Raw genomic sequence first — 18,799 nt, 5'->3', positions numbered from 1 at the left:
TCTTATAAAGTGTCTTGTTGGCCTAACGTTATATCCTACATTCTAGAATCTTATAAAGTGTCTTGTTGGCCTAACGTTATATCCTACATTCTAGAATCTTATAAAGTGTCTTGTTAGCCTAACGTTATATCCTACATTCTAGAATCTTATAAAGTGTCTTGTTGGCCTAACGTTATATCCTACATTCTAGAATCTTATAAAGTGTCTTGTTGGCCTAACGTTATATCCTACATTCTAGAATCTTATAAAGTGTCTTGTTGGCCTAACGTTATATCCTACATTCTAGAATCTTATAAAGTGTCTTGTTGGCCTAACGTTATATCCTACATTCTAGAATCTTATAAATTGTCTTGTTGTCCTAACGTTATATCCTACATTCTAGAATCTTATAAAGTGTCTTGTTAGCCTAACGTTATATCCTACATTCTAGAATCTTATAAAGTGTCTTGTTGGCCTAACGTTATATCCTACATTCTAGAATCTTATAAAGTGTCTTGTTGGCCTAACGTTATATCCTACATTCTAGAATCTTATAAAGTGTCTTGTTGGCCTAACGTTATATCCTACATTCTAGAATCTTATAAAGTGTCTTGTTGGCCTAACGTTATATCCTACATTCTAGAATCTTATAAAGTGTCTTGTTGGCCTAACGTTATATCCTACATTCTAGAATCTTATAAAGTGTCTTGTTGGCCTAACGTTATATCCTACATTCTTGAATCTTATAAATTGTCTTGTTGTCCTAACGTTATATCCTACATTCTAGAATCTTATAAAGTGTCTTGTTGGCCTAACGTTATATCCTACATTCTAGAATCTTATAAATTGTCTTGTTAGCCTAACGTTATATCCTACATTCTAGAATCTTATAAAGTGTCTTGTTGGCCTAACGTTATATCCTACATTCTTGAATCTTATAAAGTGTCTTGTTGGCCTAACGTTATATCCTACATTCTAGAATCTTATAAAGTGTCTTGTTGGCCTAACGTTATATCCTACATTCTAGAATCTTATAAAGTGTCTTGTTGGCCTAACGTTATATCCTACATTCTTGAATCTTATAAAGTGTCTTGTTGGCCTAACGTTATATCCTACATTCTTGAATCTTATAAAGTGTCTTGTTGGCCTAATGTTATATCCTACATTCTAGAATCTTATAAAGTGTCTTGTTGGCCTAATGTTATATCCTACATTCTAGAATCTTATAAAGTGTCTTGTTGGCCTAACGTTATATCCTACATTCTTGAATCTTATAAAGTGTCTTGTTGGCCTAACGTTATATCCTACATTCTTGAATCTTATAAAGTGTCTTGTTGGCCTAACGTTATATCCTACATTCTAGAATCTTATAAAGTGTCTTGTTGGCCTAATGTTATATCCTACATTCTAGAATCTTATAAAGTGTCTTGTTGTCCTAACGTTATATCCTACATTCTTGAATCTTATAAAGTGTCTTGTTGGCCTAACGTTATATCCTACATTCTAGAATCTTATAAAGTGTCTTGTTGGCCTAACGTTATATCCTACATTCTTGAATCTTATAAATTGTCTTGTTGGCCTAATGTTATATCCTACATTCTAGAATCTTATAAAGTGTCTTGTTGGCCTAACGTTATATCCTACATTCTTGAATCTTATAAATTGTCTTGTTGGCCTAATGTTATATCCTACATTCTAGAATCTTATAAAGTGTCTTGTTGGCCTAACGTTATATCCTACATTCTAGAATCTTATAAATTGTCTTGTTAGCCTAACGTTATATCCTACATTCTAGAATCTTATAAATTGTCTTGTTGGCCTAACGTTATATCCTACATTCTAGAATCTTATAAATTGTCTTGTTAGCCTAACGTTATATCCTACATTCTAGAATCTTATAAATTGTCTTGTTAGCCTAACGTTATATCCTACATTCTAGAATCTTATAAATTGTCTTGTTAGCCTAACGTTATATCCTACATTCTTGAATCTTATAAAGTGTCTTGTTGGCCTAACGTTATATCCTACATTCTAGAATCTTATAAAGTGTCTTGTTGGCCTAACTTTATATCCTACATTCTTGAATCTTATAAATTGTCTTGTTGGCCTAATGTTATATCCTACATTCTAGAATCTTATAAAGTGGACACTGTCTGGTTGGCCTAACGTTATATCCTAATTTTACATTGGTACAGGTCATGTTGTTCTTCGCACTACCATCTCTAGTAAACAAACACTATATCAAATTAAATCAAAGTTTATTCATCACATGCACAGGATATAGGTATAAACAGTACAGTGAAATTGTTACTTGCATAGTGGAGTCTTTTGTTGCTAGCTAGCTAACTAGCTAAACAATGAACAATAATCCCAACGGTACTACCATGCATGAATCTGCAGATAATTAAAGTTAACCAAATGGGTTCAATGTTAGCTAGCTAGGCTATAACTAGTGGTGCAAATAGTTTTCTGAGATCTTAAAAATATTACTACACAGATCATACACATAACGCTAGCTAGCTAATAGTACACTTTAACCTGTCTACGATATTGGTTCCCAATTGGGAATCAACCCTCCCACGTTCAGCTGAAACGGTGGCGCATGGAACGCAAAAATATTCTTAAAAATATTTAACCTCCACACATTAACAAGTTCAATAGCTCAAATGAAAGATAAACACATTGTTCATCTAGCCAGCAAGTCAGATTTCTAAAATGTTTTACGGCGAAAACATAGCACATATATATGTAAAACCACCACCAGACACAGCTCATTTGAATAGCCAAAACATGCAATCAACAAACGCAGGATTAAAAAATAAATCGCTCACTAACCTTTTGAAAATATTCATCAGATGACAGTAATATGACATGTTACACAGTACATATATATTTTTTTCAATAATATGCCATTTATATCCATAAATGTCCATTTACAGTGAGTTCACGTTCAGAAATTACTCAAAAATGCCCGCAGGAAATCTAGGTAGCGGGGCAAGATAACGTAAATAGACATCATAAACTTTGACTAAATATACATGTTCTACATATACTTAGAAAGATACACTGCTTCTTTATGCAACCGCTTTGTTAGATTTATTTTTAATGTTACAGAAATCGCACACTATTCAATATGCTGAGACAGCGCTCAGTTCCAAGCTACATTTCTACGTAATGTTGGAGTCAACAGAAACACAGATTTAAGCATAAATATTCCCTTACCTTCGATGGTCTTCGTTCAGAATGTTCTGGAAGGCTTCATACTTACCCAATACATCGTTTGGTTTCAAGTCTTGCGTCTTTGTATTAGCTACTGCTAATAACATCAGCTGAAATGCACCCAAAACGTCCTCTGGTCCGGAAAAGTTGCGCATCAAAACTTCAAAATTACATATTATATGTCGACTAAACAGGTCAAACTAAGTGCAGAAGCAAGCTTTATGATGTTTTAGACACGCAAAACAAACTTCAATTCAATCGGCCATCGTCTGCCCTTCTCTTGAGTGCTGGAACAAAGGAATGGCTGGGACCAATTCGCGCCCTTACGCACAGCCTATTCTCTCGTGGCACGCACTAATTTCACTCCCATAGGGTCAATTCTCGCGGGATTTGAACGATTCAAAGCTCTACTGAAAGAGGACATCTAGCGGAAGAGATAGAAAGTCTCCCCAGAATCATAACTGGTTGGGAAGGGTGGGGGCCATGACGTCAAAGTTGCTCCAACTTTCATGGCCACAAAAACTAGTTTGGAAGAATGCCTGCCCTGTGAGTTCTGCTATACTTACAGACATAATTCCAACGGTTTTAGAATCTTTAGAGTGTTTTCTATCCAATAATAATTTTTATTTGCATATATTAGCAATTTTTGACAGATTTTTTTTTCAGTTTACTAGGGGTACCCAATCTCTCCAAAGGGGGCATATGTCTGCCATATCCTTAACAGGTTTTAACTTGCAATGAAAACATATAATATCTGAAAATGTAGCTAGACTCTCTTACCCGTTTACATGGATGAACGCTTCTCCCTCTCTGTCATGGAGGCCATGAGGTCATGCTCTTAGTTTGTAGATGTAATCCGAAGACAGGTGTTTTATACAGCCTTCTGTGTTTTCTCCCATCTCCTGGAGAGATTCTAAATACAGATGAATCATAAATGACAGATATTAAAACATTTGAATGTCCTCTCTCCACATGTCTGTAAATGACTATGTAAATATACTTTCAATAAATAAATATATATATATGATACCTTAAATTCAACGAAAGCCTTAATGACCCTGTTATTAAAGTCCAATAAAAGCAACAATGTAAAGATGGCTCTTTATACATTCAGTTCAGCATCTTATAAAGTACAATTTCGTTGTGAAAAAATATAACTGACCAGGCATGCATAAATTAAGCAAATTCTGACCATACAAAGGCCTCTTAGATCAGAATTGCCCTTTAATATTTACAATATTTACAATATAACAAATCATATGTACAGTTGAAGTCGGAAGTTTACATACACCTTAGCCAAATACATTTAAACTCAGTTTTTCACAATTCCTGTCATTTAATCCTAGTAAAAATTCCCTGTCTTAGTATTTACAATATTTTCAATATAACAAATCATATATTTACACAAGTGCTCTAGTTTTGTCCAGAGACCTCTGTCCAAAGTAGTGCACTAAAAAGTGAATAGGGTGCAGCCATATATCATTCTCAGGGGGCCACGGCTGTCACTTTAATAGAAGGAGTTGACTTAGCATATCCTAGTAGGCACTGTACTGCACTCAACTGCAACAGCCAATCAGGGATCCTGAGCGTGCCTATTGGCTGACATTGCTGAGGATGCCTTGTGCTGCTTGATGGTGGTGGTGGGGGGTTTTATCTCATTCTCTCTCTCTCCCTTCTTTTCCATCCTCATCCTTTCATCTGCTGTAGTCAGCAGAATACAGGAGGAAGGGAGCAGAGTGTAGCACAGACACCGGAGCTGCTTACACAGGGCATCCTGCAGGAGAGACAGGACCTGAGTTACAGAGCGGAGAAGGAGAGAGATAACGGGAGAGAAAGAGAGGGAGAAACAGAGAGAGAAAGAGATAAGCAGAGAGAGAAAGAACGGATAGAGATACAGAGAGAAAGGTAGATAGAAAGAGAGAGAAAAAGAAAGAGAGAGAAAGCAGGCTGTCTGCCTCAGGACTACTGCAGCTGCACTAAATCTCTTGGCTGTCACGCCAGCACTCACCGGAGGAGAGAGGAGATAGATGAGAGAGGAGAGTGATTTCACTAAGGATTTCATTGGTACGGTATCTGGCACAAATAGCGATGGGTACCCAACAAGACCGTCTGTCACCAGATCAAACTTAAAAAGGAAAACTGGAGGAAAAGAAAAGTCTATCTTCTCCAGAAAAAGCATTAGATTCTACCTTTCTGTTTTCTTGAGTAAAGTGAAGGAGAAGAGAGAGAGTGCAGGATAACCTTGTGACTGTTTCCTAAAAGATGAACCGACGGTACAGTAGAAGGAGGATTTCTGACTGACTAACTCTTTGCCCTTTGCTCTCCACTGTCCTGTCCTGTCCGAGCACCCCCCCCCCCCCCCCCCCCCCCCTCTCTGCATATACTCCCACTGCTCGGCGGGACAACACACTCATGGTGGATGCAAAGGGCCGGAACATGAAATGTCTGACCTTCCTCTTGATGCTCCCAGAGTCCGTCAAGAGCAAGTCACCGAGCTCCAAGAGCTCCAAAAAGACAGTAAACAGCGGCAGCGCTGCCGGGGGCAGTACCGGGTCCAAGCTGCCTCCGGTGTGTTACGAGATCATTACCCTGAAGAACAAGAAGAAAAAGAAGATGGCAGATATTTTCCCTAAGAAGCAGGGTGAAGGGTCGTCTGCCACCACGGTACAGGAGAACCAACAACAGAACCTGAATAACAACAATACCATTCAGAAGTGTAACTGGCAGGGGCTGTACTCTACTATACGAGAGAGGTAGGTGACACTAACTAACTAACTAACTAACCAACTTACTAACTAACAAACTAACTAACCCATATACTAACTAACCCATATACTAACTAACAAATCTACTAGAGAGGAAGGTGACACCAACTAACTCATATGCCAGAGAAGTAGGTGACACTAACTAACTAACTAGAGAGGTAGGTGACCCTAACTAACTAATATACTAGAGAGGTAGGTGACACTAACTAACTAATATACCAGAGAGGTAGGTGACACTAACTAACTAGAGAGGTAGGTGAAACTAACTAACTAATATACTAGAGAGGTAGGTGACACTAACTAACTAATATACCAGAGAGTTAGGTGACACTAACTAACTACAGAGGTAGGTGAAACTAACTAACTAATATACTAGAGAGGTAGGTGACACCAACTAACTCATATACCAGAGAGGTAGGTGACACTAACTAACTAACTAACTAACTAACAAACTAACTAACTAACTTGAGAAGTAGGTGACACTAACTAACTAACTAGAGAAGTAGGTGACACTAACTAACTAGAGAGGTAGGTGACACTAACTAACAAACTAACTAACTAACTAGATAAGTAGGTGACACTAACTAACTAGAGAGGTAGGTGACACCAAATAACTAGAGGTAGGTGAAACTAACTAACTAATATACCAGAGAGGTGGGTGACACTAACTAACTAGAGGTAGGTGACACTAACTAGAGGTAGGTGACACTAACTAACTAGAGGTAGGTGACACTAACTAACTAGAGGTAGGTGACACTAACTAACTAGAAGTAGGTGGCACTAACTAACTATAGGTAGGTGACACTAACTAACTAATATACCAGAGGGGTTGGTGACACTAACTAACTAGAGAGGTAGGTGACCCTAACTAACTAACTAGAGAGGTAGGTGACACTAACTAACTAGAGAGGTAGGTGACACGAACTAACTAATATATCAGAGAGGTAGGTGACACTAACTAACTAACTAACTAATATACCAGATAGGTAGGTGACACTAACTAACTAGAGAGGTAGGTGACACGAACTAACTAATATATCAGAGAGGTAGGTGACACTAACTAACTAACTAACTAATATACCAGATAGGTAGGTGACACTAACTAACTAGAGAGGTAGGTGACACTAACTAACTAACTAGAGAGGTAGGTGACACTAACTAACTAGAGAGGTAGGTGACACTTACTAACTAGATAAGTAGGTGACACTAACTAACTAGAGAGGTAGGTGACACCAAATAACTAGAGGTAGGTGAAACTAACTAACTAATATACCAGAGAGGTGGGTGACACTAACTAACTAGAGGTAGGTGACACTAACTAGAGGTAGGTGACACTAACTAACTAGAGGTAGGTGACACTAACTAACTAGAGGTAGGTGACACTAACTAACTAGAAGTAGGTGGCACTAACTAACTATAGGTAGGTGACACTAACTAACTAATATACCAGAGGGGTTGGTGACACTAACTAACTAGAGAGGTAGGTGACCCTAACTAACTAACTAGAGAGGTAGGTGACACTAACTAACTAGAGAGGTAGGTGACACGAACTAACTAATATATCAGAGAGGTAGGTGACACTAACTAACTAACTAACTAATATACCAGATAGGTAGGTGACACTAACTAACTAGAGAGGTAGGTGACACTAACTAACTAACTAGAGAGGTAGGTGACACTAACTAACTAGAGAGGTAGGTGACACTTACTAACTAGAGAGGTAGGTGACACTTACTAACTAGAGAGGTAGGTGACACTTATTAACTATTATACCAGAGAGGTAAGTGACACTAACTAACTAGAGAGGTAGGTGACACTAACTAACTAGAGAGGTAGGTGACACTAACTAACTAGAGAGGTAGGTGAAACTAAATAACTAGAGGGGTAGGTGACATTAACTAGAGAGTTAGCTGACACTAACTAACTAGAGGTAGGTGATACTAACTAACTAATATACCAGAGAGGTAGCTGACACTAACTAACTGACTTACTAGAGAGGTAGGTGACACTTACTAACTAGAGAGGTAGGTGACACTAACTAACTAGAGAGGTAGGTGACAATAACTAACTAATATACCAGAGAGGTAGCTGACACTAACTGACTACTATACTAGAGGGGTAGGTGACACTAACTAACTACTATACTAGAGGGGTAGGTGACACTAACTAACTACTATACTAGAGGGGTAGGTGACACTAACTAACTCATTTACCAGAGGTAGGTGACACTAACTAACTCATATACCAGAGAGGTATACGTTTTTTGATTTGGGTATGTTTGAAATATACTATCAGTAATTTTTAGATGAATCGGGTGACTGAGTCGACGTATTCATTGACATTATCTTCAGAGGCGACACAGAACATATTCCCGTCCACGTGATCAAAACAGTTTTGGGGCGTGAATTCTGATTGGTCCGACCAATTCTGTACGAACTTCCCCCTTTAGTCTGTTTGTAGGCGGGGAGAAGCAAGATGGAGTCGTGGTCAGATTTTCCGAAAGGAGGACGGGAGAGGGGCTTATACCCATGTTGAAAAGGTGTGTAGCAGTGGTCAAGGGGAGAATTTCTACGAGTTAGACAGTTGATGTGTTGGTAATAATTTGGGAACATGGTCCTCAAATTACTTTTGTTGTCCCCCGCAACAATGAACACTGCCTCTGAGAATGTGGTCTCCAGTTTGCGGCAACGTCATAGGATGCCACCTTTCCAGTTTCCAGTTTGTCAAAGTTCTGCCCTGCTAGAGCTTCCCCGGTCAACTGTAAGTGCTGTCATTGTGAAGTGAAATTGTCTAGGAGCAACAACGGTTCAGCCACGAAGTGGTAGGCCAAACAAGCTCACAGAATGGGACTGCCGAGTGCTGAAGCGCGTAGCGTGTAAAAATCGTCTGTCCTCAGGTGCAACACTCACTACCGAGGTCTGCATCTGAAAGCAACGTCAGCACAACAGCTGTTCGTCGGGAGCTTCATGCATTAGGTTTCCGTGGCCGAGAATCCGCATACAAAACTAAGATCACCATGCGCAATGCCAAGCTTCGGCTGGAGTGGTGTAAAGCTCACCATTGGACTCTGGAGCAGTGGAAATGTGTTCTCTGGAGGGATGAGTCACGCTTCACCATCTGGCAGTCCGACAGACGAATCTGGGTTTGGTGGATGCCAAGACAACGCTAACTGCCCCAATGCATAGTGCCAACTGTAAAGTTTGGCTGAGGAGGAATAATGGTCTGGGGATGTTTTTCATGGTTCGGGCCCCTTAGTTCCAGTGAAGGGACATTTTAACGATACAGCAAACAATGACATTCTGTACGATTTTATGCTTCCAACTTTGTAGCAACCGTTTTGGGATGGCCCCTTTTTCAACCCCATTTCTCAACTTTGTAGCAACCGTTTTGGGATGGCCCCTTTTTCAACCCCATTTCTCAACTTTGGTATGAACTGGAACACCGAAGCTGCCCGTCCTCACTAATGCTCTTGTGGCTGAATAGAATTCTAGTGACCTAGTGGGAAGCCTTCCTAGAAGAGTGGAGGCCGTTACAGCTGCAAAGGGCAGATCAACTCAATATTAATACCAATGATTTTGAAATTAGATGTTGGACGGGCAGGAGTCCACATACTGTTGGTCATGTAGTGTATGAGAGTTACTCTTACCATACAGCACAGGTGATGTACTTTGATCTTCCTCTGGTCTGTTTTTCAGAAACTCTGTGATGTTCAACAATGAGTTGATGGCCGACGTTCATTTCGTGGTGGGACAGACAGGAGGGACTCAGAGACTTCCAGGACACAGGGTAAGTATAACCAGCAGGGATTGAACCCTTCTCCTGATCTGCACGGTCCAAGGGTGATATTTGAGAATAAGGTAGGGATCATTTATCACTAGAGCATGATTTCAAATAACCTCCGCTACTTAAGACTTTTATCTAACTGTCCTCAACTACAAAATACTTTTATCTAACTGTCCTCAACTACATAATATCTAACTGTCCTCCACTACATAATATCTAACTGTCCTCCACTACATAAGACTTTTATCTAACTGTCCTCCACTACATAAGACTTTTATCTAACTGTCCTCAACTACATAATACTTTTATCTAACTGTCCTCAACTACATAAGACTTTTATCTAACTGTCCTCCACTACATGATATCTAACTGTCCTCCACTACTTAAGACTTTTATCTAACTGTCCTCCGCTACATAAGACTTTTATCTAACTGTCCTCCACTACATGACTTTTACCTAACTGTCCTCCACTACTTAAGACTTTTATCTAACTGTCCTCAACTACATAAGACTTTTATCCAACTGTCCTCAAGTACATGACTTTTATCTAACTGTCCTCCACTACTTAAGACTTTTATCTAACTGTCCTCAACTACATTACTTTTATCTAACTGTCCTCAACTACATGACTTTTATCTAACTGTCCTCAACTACATGACTTTTATCTAACTGTCCTCCACTACTTAAGACTTTTATCTAACTGTCCTCCACTACATGACTGTTATCTAACTGTCCTCCGATACTTAAGACAGTACATAGGTGCATCATCATCATCATCATCATCATCATCATCATCATCATCATCATCATCATCATCATCATCATCATCATCATCTTCCAGTTCTCTCACCATCTCTCATCTCTCTCCAATAGTATGTTCTGTCTCACCATCTCTTCTCTCTCTCTCCAACAGTATGTTCTATCTTCCAGTTCTGTCTCACCATCTCTTCTCTCTCTCTCCAACAGTATGTTCTGTCTTCCAGTTCTCTCACCATCTCTCATCTCTCTCCAATAGTATGTTCTGTCTCACCATCTCTTCTCTCTCTCTCCAACAGTATGTTCTGTCTTCCAGTTCTGTCTCACCATCTCATCTCTCTCTCCAATAGTATGTTCTGTCTCACCATCTCTTCTCTCTCTCCAACAGTATGTTCTGTCTTCCAGTTCTCTCACCATCTCTCATCTCTCTCCAACAGTATGTTCTGTCTCACCATCTCTTCTCTCTCTCTTCAACAGTATGTTCTGTCTCATCATCTCTTCTCTTTCTCCAACAGTATGTTCTGTCTTCCAGTTCTGTCTCACCATCTCGTCTCTCTCTCCAATAGTATGTTCTGTCTCACCATCTCTTCTCTCTCCCCAACAGCTCTACACTGCTAATAAGTACATTGTGCCCCACCTGGCCAGAGCCTGTGTTAACTTTCTGTTCTGTCTTCCAGTTCTCTGTCTCACCATCTATGCTCTCTCTCCAACAGTATGTTCTCGCTGTTGGCAGTTCAGTGTTCCATGCCATGTTTTATGGAGAGCTTGCGGAAAACAAGGATGAAATCCGGATTACGGACATGGAGCCTGCTGCATTCCTGGCAATGTTGAAGTAAGGAAGAAGTCCTATCGTTTCCCTCAATTTTTCTCCTCTTCAACTCCCTCTATTTCTGAATTCCAAATTTAACCTTTCTCTCTCATTATTGTTATCATCTTCCTCTCTTTCTCTCTCTCTTTCTCTCTCTCTTTCTCTCTCTCTCTCTCTATCTCTCTCTCTCTCTCTCTCTCTCTCTCTCTCTCTCACACTCTCACTCTCACTCTCACACACCTCGCTTATCAAACTGTAGCTAGAGCCCTATTGTCCCTGGTTAAATATAGTGCGATATGAAAGGAACAAGGTACCATTTGGAACACAAACACAGTGTTGAAATGTACACTGATAATGTTATAGGCCTTGGGATGGAGGTGGTGAGGTCAGTCGAGAATAAATTCAGTACACGAAAAGATACTGATTTCTACACCTAATATTTCACACAGCTTTTTTTATAGCAGTACATTAATCAATCATCAATAATAAGAGTCAAATCAAAAATAGCTGATAAAAAATAATAATATTACAATTATTATTCTAATAACCACCCCTCTACCTGCACCTATCCCCAGGTACATCTATTGTGATGAGATAGACCTGAGTGCTGACACAGTGCTGGCCACGCTCTACACTGCTAAGAAGTACATTGTGCCCCACCTGGCCAGAGCCTGTGTTAACTTTCTGGAGACTAGCCTTTCAGCCAAGAACGCCTGCGTCCTGCTGTCACAGAGCTGTTTGTTTGAGGAGCCTAAGTTGACGCAGCGATGCTGGGAGGTGAGAAACCTTTGTGAATAGTATACTGACAAGGAGACAGTGAGAAACCTTTTTTGTGAATAGTGTTTTGAAAAGGAGGTAGTTTTACTTCTGACAGCATTTATTGGAAAGAAGATGGGTCACTATAAGAGGTTCAGGAACATCTTTCCTAAGATAGAACAGGATATGTAACATAGGGATAGGGCATTATGGGTACTGTCATATATAATGCTACGAATATATGCTACACAAAAAATATAAAAATCAAAATGCAACAATTTTAAAGATGACTTCAGTCAATTGAAATAAATAAATTAGGACAAAATCTATGGATATCACATGACTGGGAATACAGATATGCATCTGTCTGTTGGTCGGGGCGTGGATCAGAAAACCAGTCAGTATCTGGTGTGACCAACATTTGCCTCATGCAGCACAACACATCTCCTTCGCATAGATTTGATCAGACTGTTGATTGTGGCCTGTGGAATGTTGTCCCAGTCCTCTTCAATGGCTGTGTGAAGTTGCTGGATATTGACGGGAACTAGAACACACTGTCGAACACGTCGATCCAGAGCATCCCAAACATGCTCAATCAGTGACATGTCTGAGTATGCCGGCCTTGGAAGAAGTGGGACGTTTTCAGCTTCCAGGAAATGTGTACAGATCCTTGCGACATGGGACCGTGCATCATCATTCTGAAACATGAGGTGTTGGGGGTGGCTTAATGGCACGACAATGGGCCTCAGGACCTCGACATGGTATCTCTGTGCATTCACATTGCAAATAGATAAAATGCAATAGTGTTCGTTGTCCATAGCTTATGCCTGCCAATACCATTACACCACCACCACCATGAGGTTCTCTGTTCACAACATTGACATCAGCAAACCGCTCGACAACACGACGCCATACACGCTGTCTGCCATCTACCCGGTACAGTTGAAACCTGGATTCATCCGTGAAGAGCACACTTCTCCAGCATTGCAGTGGCCATTGAAGGTGAGCATTTTGTCGGTTACAAAACCGAACTGCAGTCAGGTCACAGGATGATGAGCCACAGAGATGGATGAAACAGTTACTGACAGTTTGTAGAGAAATGATTTGGTTGTGCAAATCCACAGTTTCATCAGCTGTCCGGGTGGACGGTCTCAGGCAATCTCGCAGGTGAAGAAGCTGGATGTGGAGGTCCTGGGCTAACAAAGTTTCACGTGGTCTTGCGTTTGTGAGGCAAGTTGGTCTTTCTGCCAAATTCTCTAAAACTACGTTGGAGGTAGCTTATAGTAGAGAAATTAACATTGTGTTTTCTGGCAACAGCTCTGGTGGACACTCCAATAGTCAGCATGCCAATTGCATGCTCCCTCAAAACTTGAAAAATCTGTGGCATTGTGAGTCTAAGCCCTGTCCAAGCTGATGGAGGTGGGTGAGGGGGAGGGGTTCTACTAAGATATAATGAATTGTTTTATTAAGGCCATGACCATGATTTTTTTTTTTTGCTATTTGATTTAGAATTTTAAGACCCCTTGAAGTATCAAAAACATGTATTAAATGAAACGTGTTACATATTTATTTCTCCCCTGTTTTCAGGGGCGTAACATTTTTGGTAACCTGTCACATATTCACTACATAGAACAACACATAGTCCCCCTCAAAATATCTAAAGGAAGTTTGTTCTGACGTGTCTGTCCTATATCTGAGAAATAGAAGAAACATCAGGAAACAGTGTATTTAACCCCTGATTTTTGGTTCTAAACAGTCTCCATATATACTTCCATACATGTTTTCAACTGGTACCGGGGGACCTTCAGACGAGTCCTATGAGGCCTGTGGGAGTCCTACAGCAAAACAACAATATGTGGGTGGTTGTGAGGCCTGTGGGAGTCCTACAGCAAAACAACAATATGTGGGTGGTTGTGAGAGTCTCATCTTTCCACAGAGGGGTCATGTTAGTGTGTATCCCAAACTGTTTGAACGCTACAGACAGAAGTTGGCGGATTGGCTGTACTGACTTCAGACGAGTCCCAAGACTCTTGTTGGGGTCGTAGGGCAAAATGAAGAACAAACCGTTCGGACGCTACAGACGATTTTGTGAGAAGGCCGCTTTTAGGGACTCATGGTCTGATAAACACCTAAAGACCTCTATCTCTTTAACCTTTCAGATGTGGACTGATGCAGTGAACAGAGAAGCATCTAGCTTAATTTGCAAATTAGATTTCCTCGGGGGTGCAAACATCGACCTTAGGGGGTTAATCAGCTTATTGATATGCCACATATCAGGTGGAAGGTTTATCTTGGCAAAGGAGAAATGCTACCTATAACAAGGATGTAAACAAATTTGTGCACATTTTAGAAAAATAAGCTTTTTTTTTAATTTCATCTCATGAAACATGGGATCAACACTTTACATATTGTGTTTATATTTTTGATCAGTATATTTTGGGCTAAAATGCGTTTATCATTGATGTTGTCTGCTATCTTCAATTTTACCAGTGTGTTGTCTCTGCATGCTGAAGAAGGATGCGGCCAAAACGCATCTATAGCCTACAGATTATTCACGCTGCCCATCCTCATCCCACCAGGTGATTGATGCCCAGGCAGAGCTGGCCTTGAGGTCGGAGGGTTTCACTCACATCGACTCCCAGACACTAGAGAGTATCCTCCAGAGAGAGACCCTCAATGCCAAAGAGGAGGTGGTGTTTGAGGCAGCTCTGAGCTGGGCCGAGGCAGAGTGTCAGAGACAGGACCTCACCACCTCCATCGACAACAAACGCAAGGTATTACTAACTGGATTACTGCAACAATGACAGTAATTACCAACCCAACATTTTAGCCATTATGGTAAGAGGTTGACGAGGTTGCTAGGTGGTTTTTTAAATGTTTATTTCACCTTTATTTAACCAGGTAGGCAAGTTGAGAACAAGTTCTCATTTACAACTGCGACCTGGCCAAGATAAAGCATAGCAATTCGACACTTATAACAGCACAGAGTTACACATGGAATAAACAAAACATACAGTCAATAATACAGTAGAACAAAAGAAAACTAAAAGTCTATATACAGTGAGTGCAAATGAGGTTAGATAAGGGAGTTAAGGCAATAAATAGGCCATGGTGGCGAAGTAATTACAATATAGAAATTAAACACTGGAATGGTAGATGTGCAGAAGATGAATGTGGAAGTAGAGATACTGGGGTGAAACGGAGCAAGATAAATAAATAAATACAGTATGGGGATGAGGTAGGCAGATAGATGGACTGTTTACAGATGGGCTATGTACAGCTGCAGTGATCTATGAGCTGCTCTGACTGCTGGTGCTTAAAGTTAGTGAGGGAGATATGGGTCTCCAGCTTCAGTGATTTTTGCAGTTCGTTCCAGTCATTGGCAGCAGAGTACTGGAAGGAAAAGCGACCAAAGGAGTAATTGGCTTTGGGGGTGACCTGTGAGATATACCTGCTGGAGCGCATGCTACGAGTGGGGTTGCCAGTGAGCTGAGTTAAGGAGGGGCCTTACCTAGCAGAGACTTGTAGATAACCTGTAGCCAGTGGCGACGAGTATGAAGCGAGGGCCAACCAACGAGAGTGTACAGGTCGCAGTGGTGGGTAGTGTATGGGGCTTTGGTGACAAAACGGATGGCACTGTGATAGACTGCATCCAATTTGTTGAGTAGAGTGTTGGAGGCTATTTTATAGATGACATCGCCGAAGTCGAGGATCGGTAGGATGGTCAGTTTTACAAGGGCATGTTTGGCAGCATGAGTGTTGGGTGAAGGTCACTACATTCTCTTATGAATGTAATTATTGATGATATCTTGATACACAATGGTATGGCATGTTTAGGAGTACTTTGTATGGCTCCTCAGTTTCTTGTGTGTTAAGTAGTTAGGTTTTACCAGGTGTGGTTTTAATATATGCAGTTGAAGTCAGAAGTTTACATACACTTTGGTTGGAGTCATTAAAACTAGTTTTTCAACCACTCCACACATTTCTTGTTAACAAATTATTGTTTTGGCAAGTCGGTTGGGACATCTACTTTTTTTTTACCCAACAGTTGTTTACAGACAGATTATTTCATTTATAATTCATTGCATCACAATTCCAGTGGGTCAGAAGTTTACATACACTAAGTTGACAGTGCCTTTAATTAAACAGCTAGGACAATACCAGAAAATGATGTCATGGCTTTAGAAGCTTCTGATAGGCTAATTGACATCATTTGAGTCAATTGGAGGTGTACCTGTGGATGTATTTCAAGGCCTACCTTCAAACTCATCATGGGAAAATCAAAAGAAATCAGCCAAGACCTCCGAGAATTTTTTTTAGACCTCCACAAGTCTGGTTCATTCTTGGGAGCAATTTCCAAACACCTGAAGGTACCACGTTCATCTGTACAAACAATTTTTGTGGGCAGAACTGAGAAAGTGTGTGCGTGCAAGGAGGCCTACAAACCTGACTCTGTTAAACCAGCTCTGTCTTAAGGAATGGGCCAAAATTCACCAAATTTATGTGGGAAGCTTGTGGAAGGCTACCCAAAATATTTGACCCAAGTTAAACAATTTAAAGGCAATGCTACCAAATACTAATGTAAACTTCTGACCCACTGGGAATGTGATGAAAGAAATTAAAGCTGAAATAATTCATTATCTCTACTCTAATTCTAATATTTCACATTCTTAAAATAAAGTGTGATCCTAACTGACCTAAGACAGGGCATTTTTACTAGGATTAACTGTCAGGAACTGTGAAAAACTGAGTTTAAATGTAGTTGGCTAAGGTGTATGTAAACTTCCGACTTCAACTGTATATATTTTTTTGAATAAATGAACGAATCAACCCTCTTTCTTTTGTAGGTGCTGGGCAAGGCCGTATTCCTCATTCGCATCCCCACCATGACATTGGATGACTTTGCCAATGGTGCCGCTCAATCAGGCGTCCTGACACTGAACGAAACCAACGACATCTTCCTGTGGTACACCGCAGCCAAGAAACCGGACCTCCTGTTCGCCAGCCAACCACGGAAGGGCCTGTCTCCTCAGCAATGCCACCGTTTCCAGTCCTGTGCCTACCGGAGCAACCAGTGGCGCTACCGGGGACGCTGCGACAGCATTCAGTTCACAGTGGACCAACGCATCTTCATCGCTGGGTTCGGCCTCTATGGCTCCAGCTGCGGATCGGCGGAGTACTCGGCTAAGATTGAGCTCAAACGCCAGGGCCTTCTCCTCGGACAGAACCTGAGTAAATACTTCTCTGATGGTTCTAGCAACACGTTCCCCGTGTGGTTTGAGTACCCTGTGCAGATAGAACCGGATATGTTCTACACGGCCAGCGTGGTACTGGATGGGAGCGAGTTGAGTTACTTTGGACAGGAAGGCATGACGGAGGTGCAGTGTGGGAAGGTGACGTTTCAGTTCCAGTGTTCGTCAGACAGTACCAACGGAACCGGAGTCCAAGGGGGACAGATACCTGAACTCATCTTCTACACATAAATAAACCTAATGCCTAATGTGTACCTTCTGTGACCATCCACATGTCTGGTTCCGCGTCCACTCACCTCCTTGGAAAAGTATCCCATGAACATGTGCGGACGGGAGGGGAACGTTCAATATTGCAACATTTTGTTTGATTGGCCTTAGTGCACAGTACGAAAGAGGAAGGTATGAATTATGGACCATACCATTAGTTTGGCAGTAAAATGACCTAGTGACCTCATGGGTGGAATGTAATTAATATTTTTTATAATTGCATAATTAATTAACATTATTTTGAAAATCCAGTGTTTGTATGTCAAGTGGTGTTGTGATATTTCAGTCTTCTGTGATGTGTATCAATTGTAATATTGGGATGCAAACTCAAAATGTAATACATTTCAACTCGATGTCTGACATGATACAGGTGTCTTTTTTTCAGCCCATAACTATGTGTGTGAGGTGTATACCTTCGTAGATGTGTTTACTGCTACCAATAAATACTCTGTGTGACCCTGTTTTAGCCCACCGTACTAAAACGTTTTAAGGACTATGGTTGGATGGTCAAAATGTGTCCATGGTGTCTGAGAATGGATTTAGTTTCTAGGTGATAATTTATTTGCAGGTGCTGGAAGTCTTTAGGATAGTGGACTCATTCTTCATATTTTCTTTGTACATTGTGTCAATATCTCTTTCTGTCCGTGCGAAATAACAGATATCTAATTTGGGAATTTGAAAACACGTAATTGAGGATTCTGTTCAGAGATAGCCCCATTTATTACATTTTCACCTAAATGACAAACCCAAATCTAACTGCCTACAGCTCAGGCCCTGAAGCAAAGAAGTTCGTATACTTGGTACCATTTGAAAGGACACACTTTGAAGTTTGTGATTTGAACGTAGGAGAATAATGTGAATTGAATGTAGGAGAATATAACACAATAGATCTGGGAGAAGAAAATACAAAGAAAAAACCAACCACCTTCTTTGAAATGCAGCAGAACAGCCATCACTCTGGTTGTAATTCCAATGGTGTCCACAAGATGGCAGCCGTGTATGTGCAAAGTTTCAGGCGGATAACTTCAAGTATGAGCGTACTACATGACATTTAGCGTGAATTCACCCAGGTACATTTGGGCAAAACGTGAAGCAGACATTTGCATTCATATTCCATTTTTCTGCAAGAATATCGTCAAATCTGTATACTTGGACTTTGATTGAGCTTTTCCAGTATTAGTAGCCATATTATAAGTTTAACATTTGCAAAACAA

The 18,799-nt window shown here is 40.6% G+C and overlaps 1 protein-coding gene across 1 annotated transcript; it reads left to right on the top strand.

The window, feature by feature from the left end:
- The first annotated feature begins 5,551 nt into the window (after nucleotides 1–5,551).
- On the top strand, nucleotides 5,552–18,046 carry LOC110499524 (BTB/POZ domain-containing protein 3-like). Its single transcript, XM_021576656.2, has 6 exons — nucleotides 5,552–5,951; nucleotides 9,659–9,749; nucleotides 11,216–11,334; nucleotides 11,886–12,087; nucleotides 14,646–14,840; nucleotides 16,914–18,046. The coding sequence occupies exons 1-6, from the start codon at nucleotides 5,611–5,613 to the stop codon at nucleotides 17,547–17,549; spliced, it is 1,584 nt and encodes a 527-aa protein (XP_021432331.2). The 5' UTR covers nucleotides 5,552–5,610; the 3' UTR covers nucleotides 17,550–18,046.
- The last annotated feature ends 753 nt before the right edge of the window (nucleotides 18,047–18,799 follow it).

This window comes from Oncorhynchus mykiss, chromosome 20 (assembly GCF_013265735.2).
Source record: "Oncorhynchus mykiss isolate Arlee chromosome 20, USDA_OmykA_1.1, whole genome shotgun sequence".
Classification (NCBI taxonomy): domain Eukaryota; kingdom Metazoa; phylum Chordata; class Actinopteri; order Salmoniformes; family Salmonidae; genus Oncorhynchus; species Oncorhynchus mykiss.
Note: the sequence above shows the minus strand (reverse complement) of the source record. Positions and strands in the feature narration are given on the sequence as shown.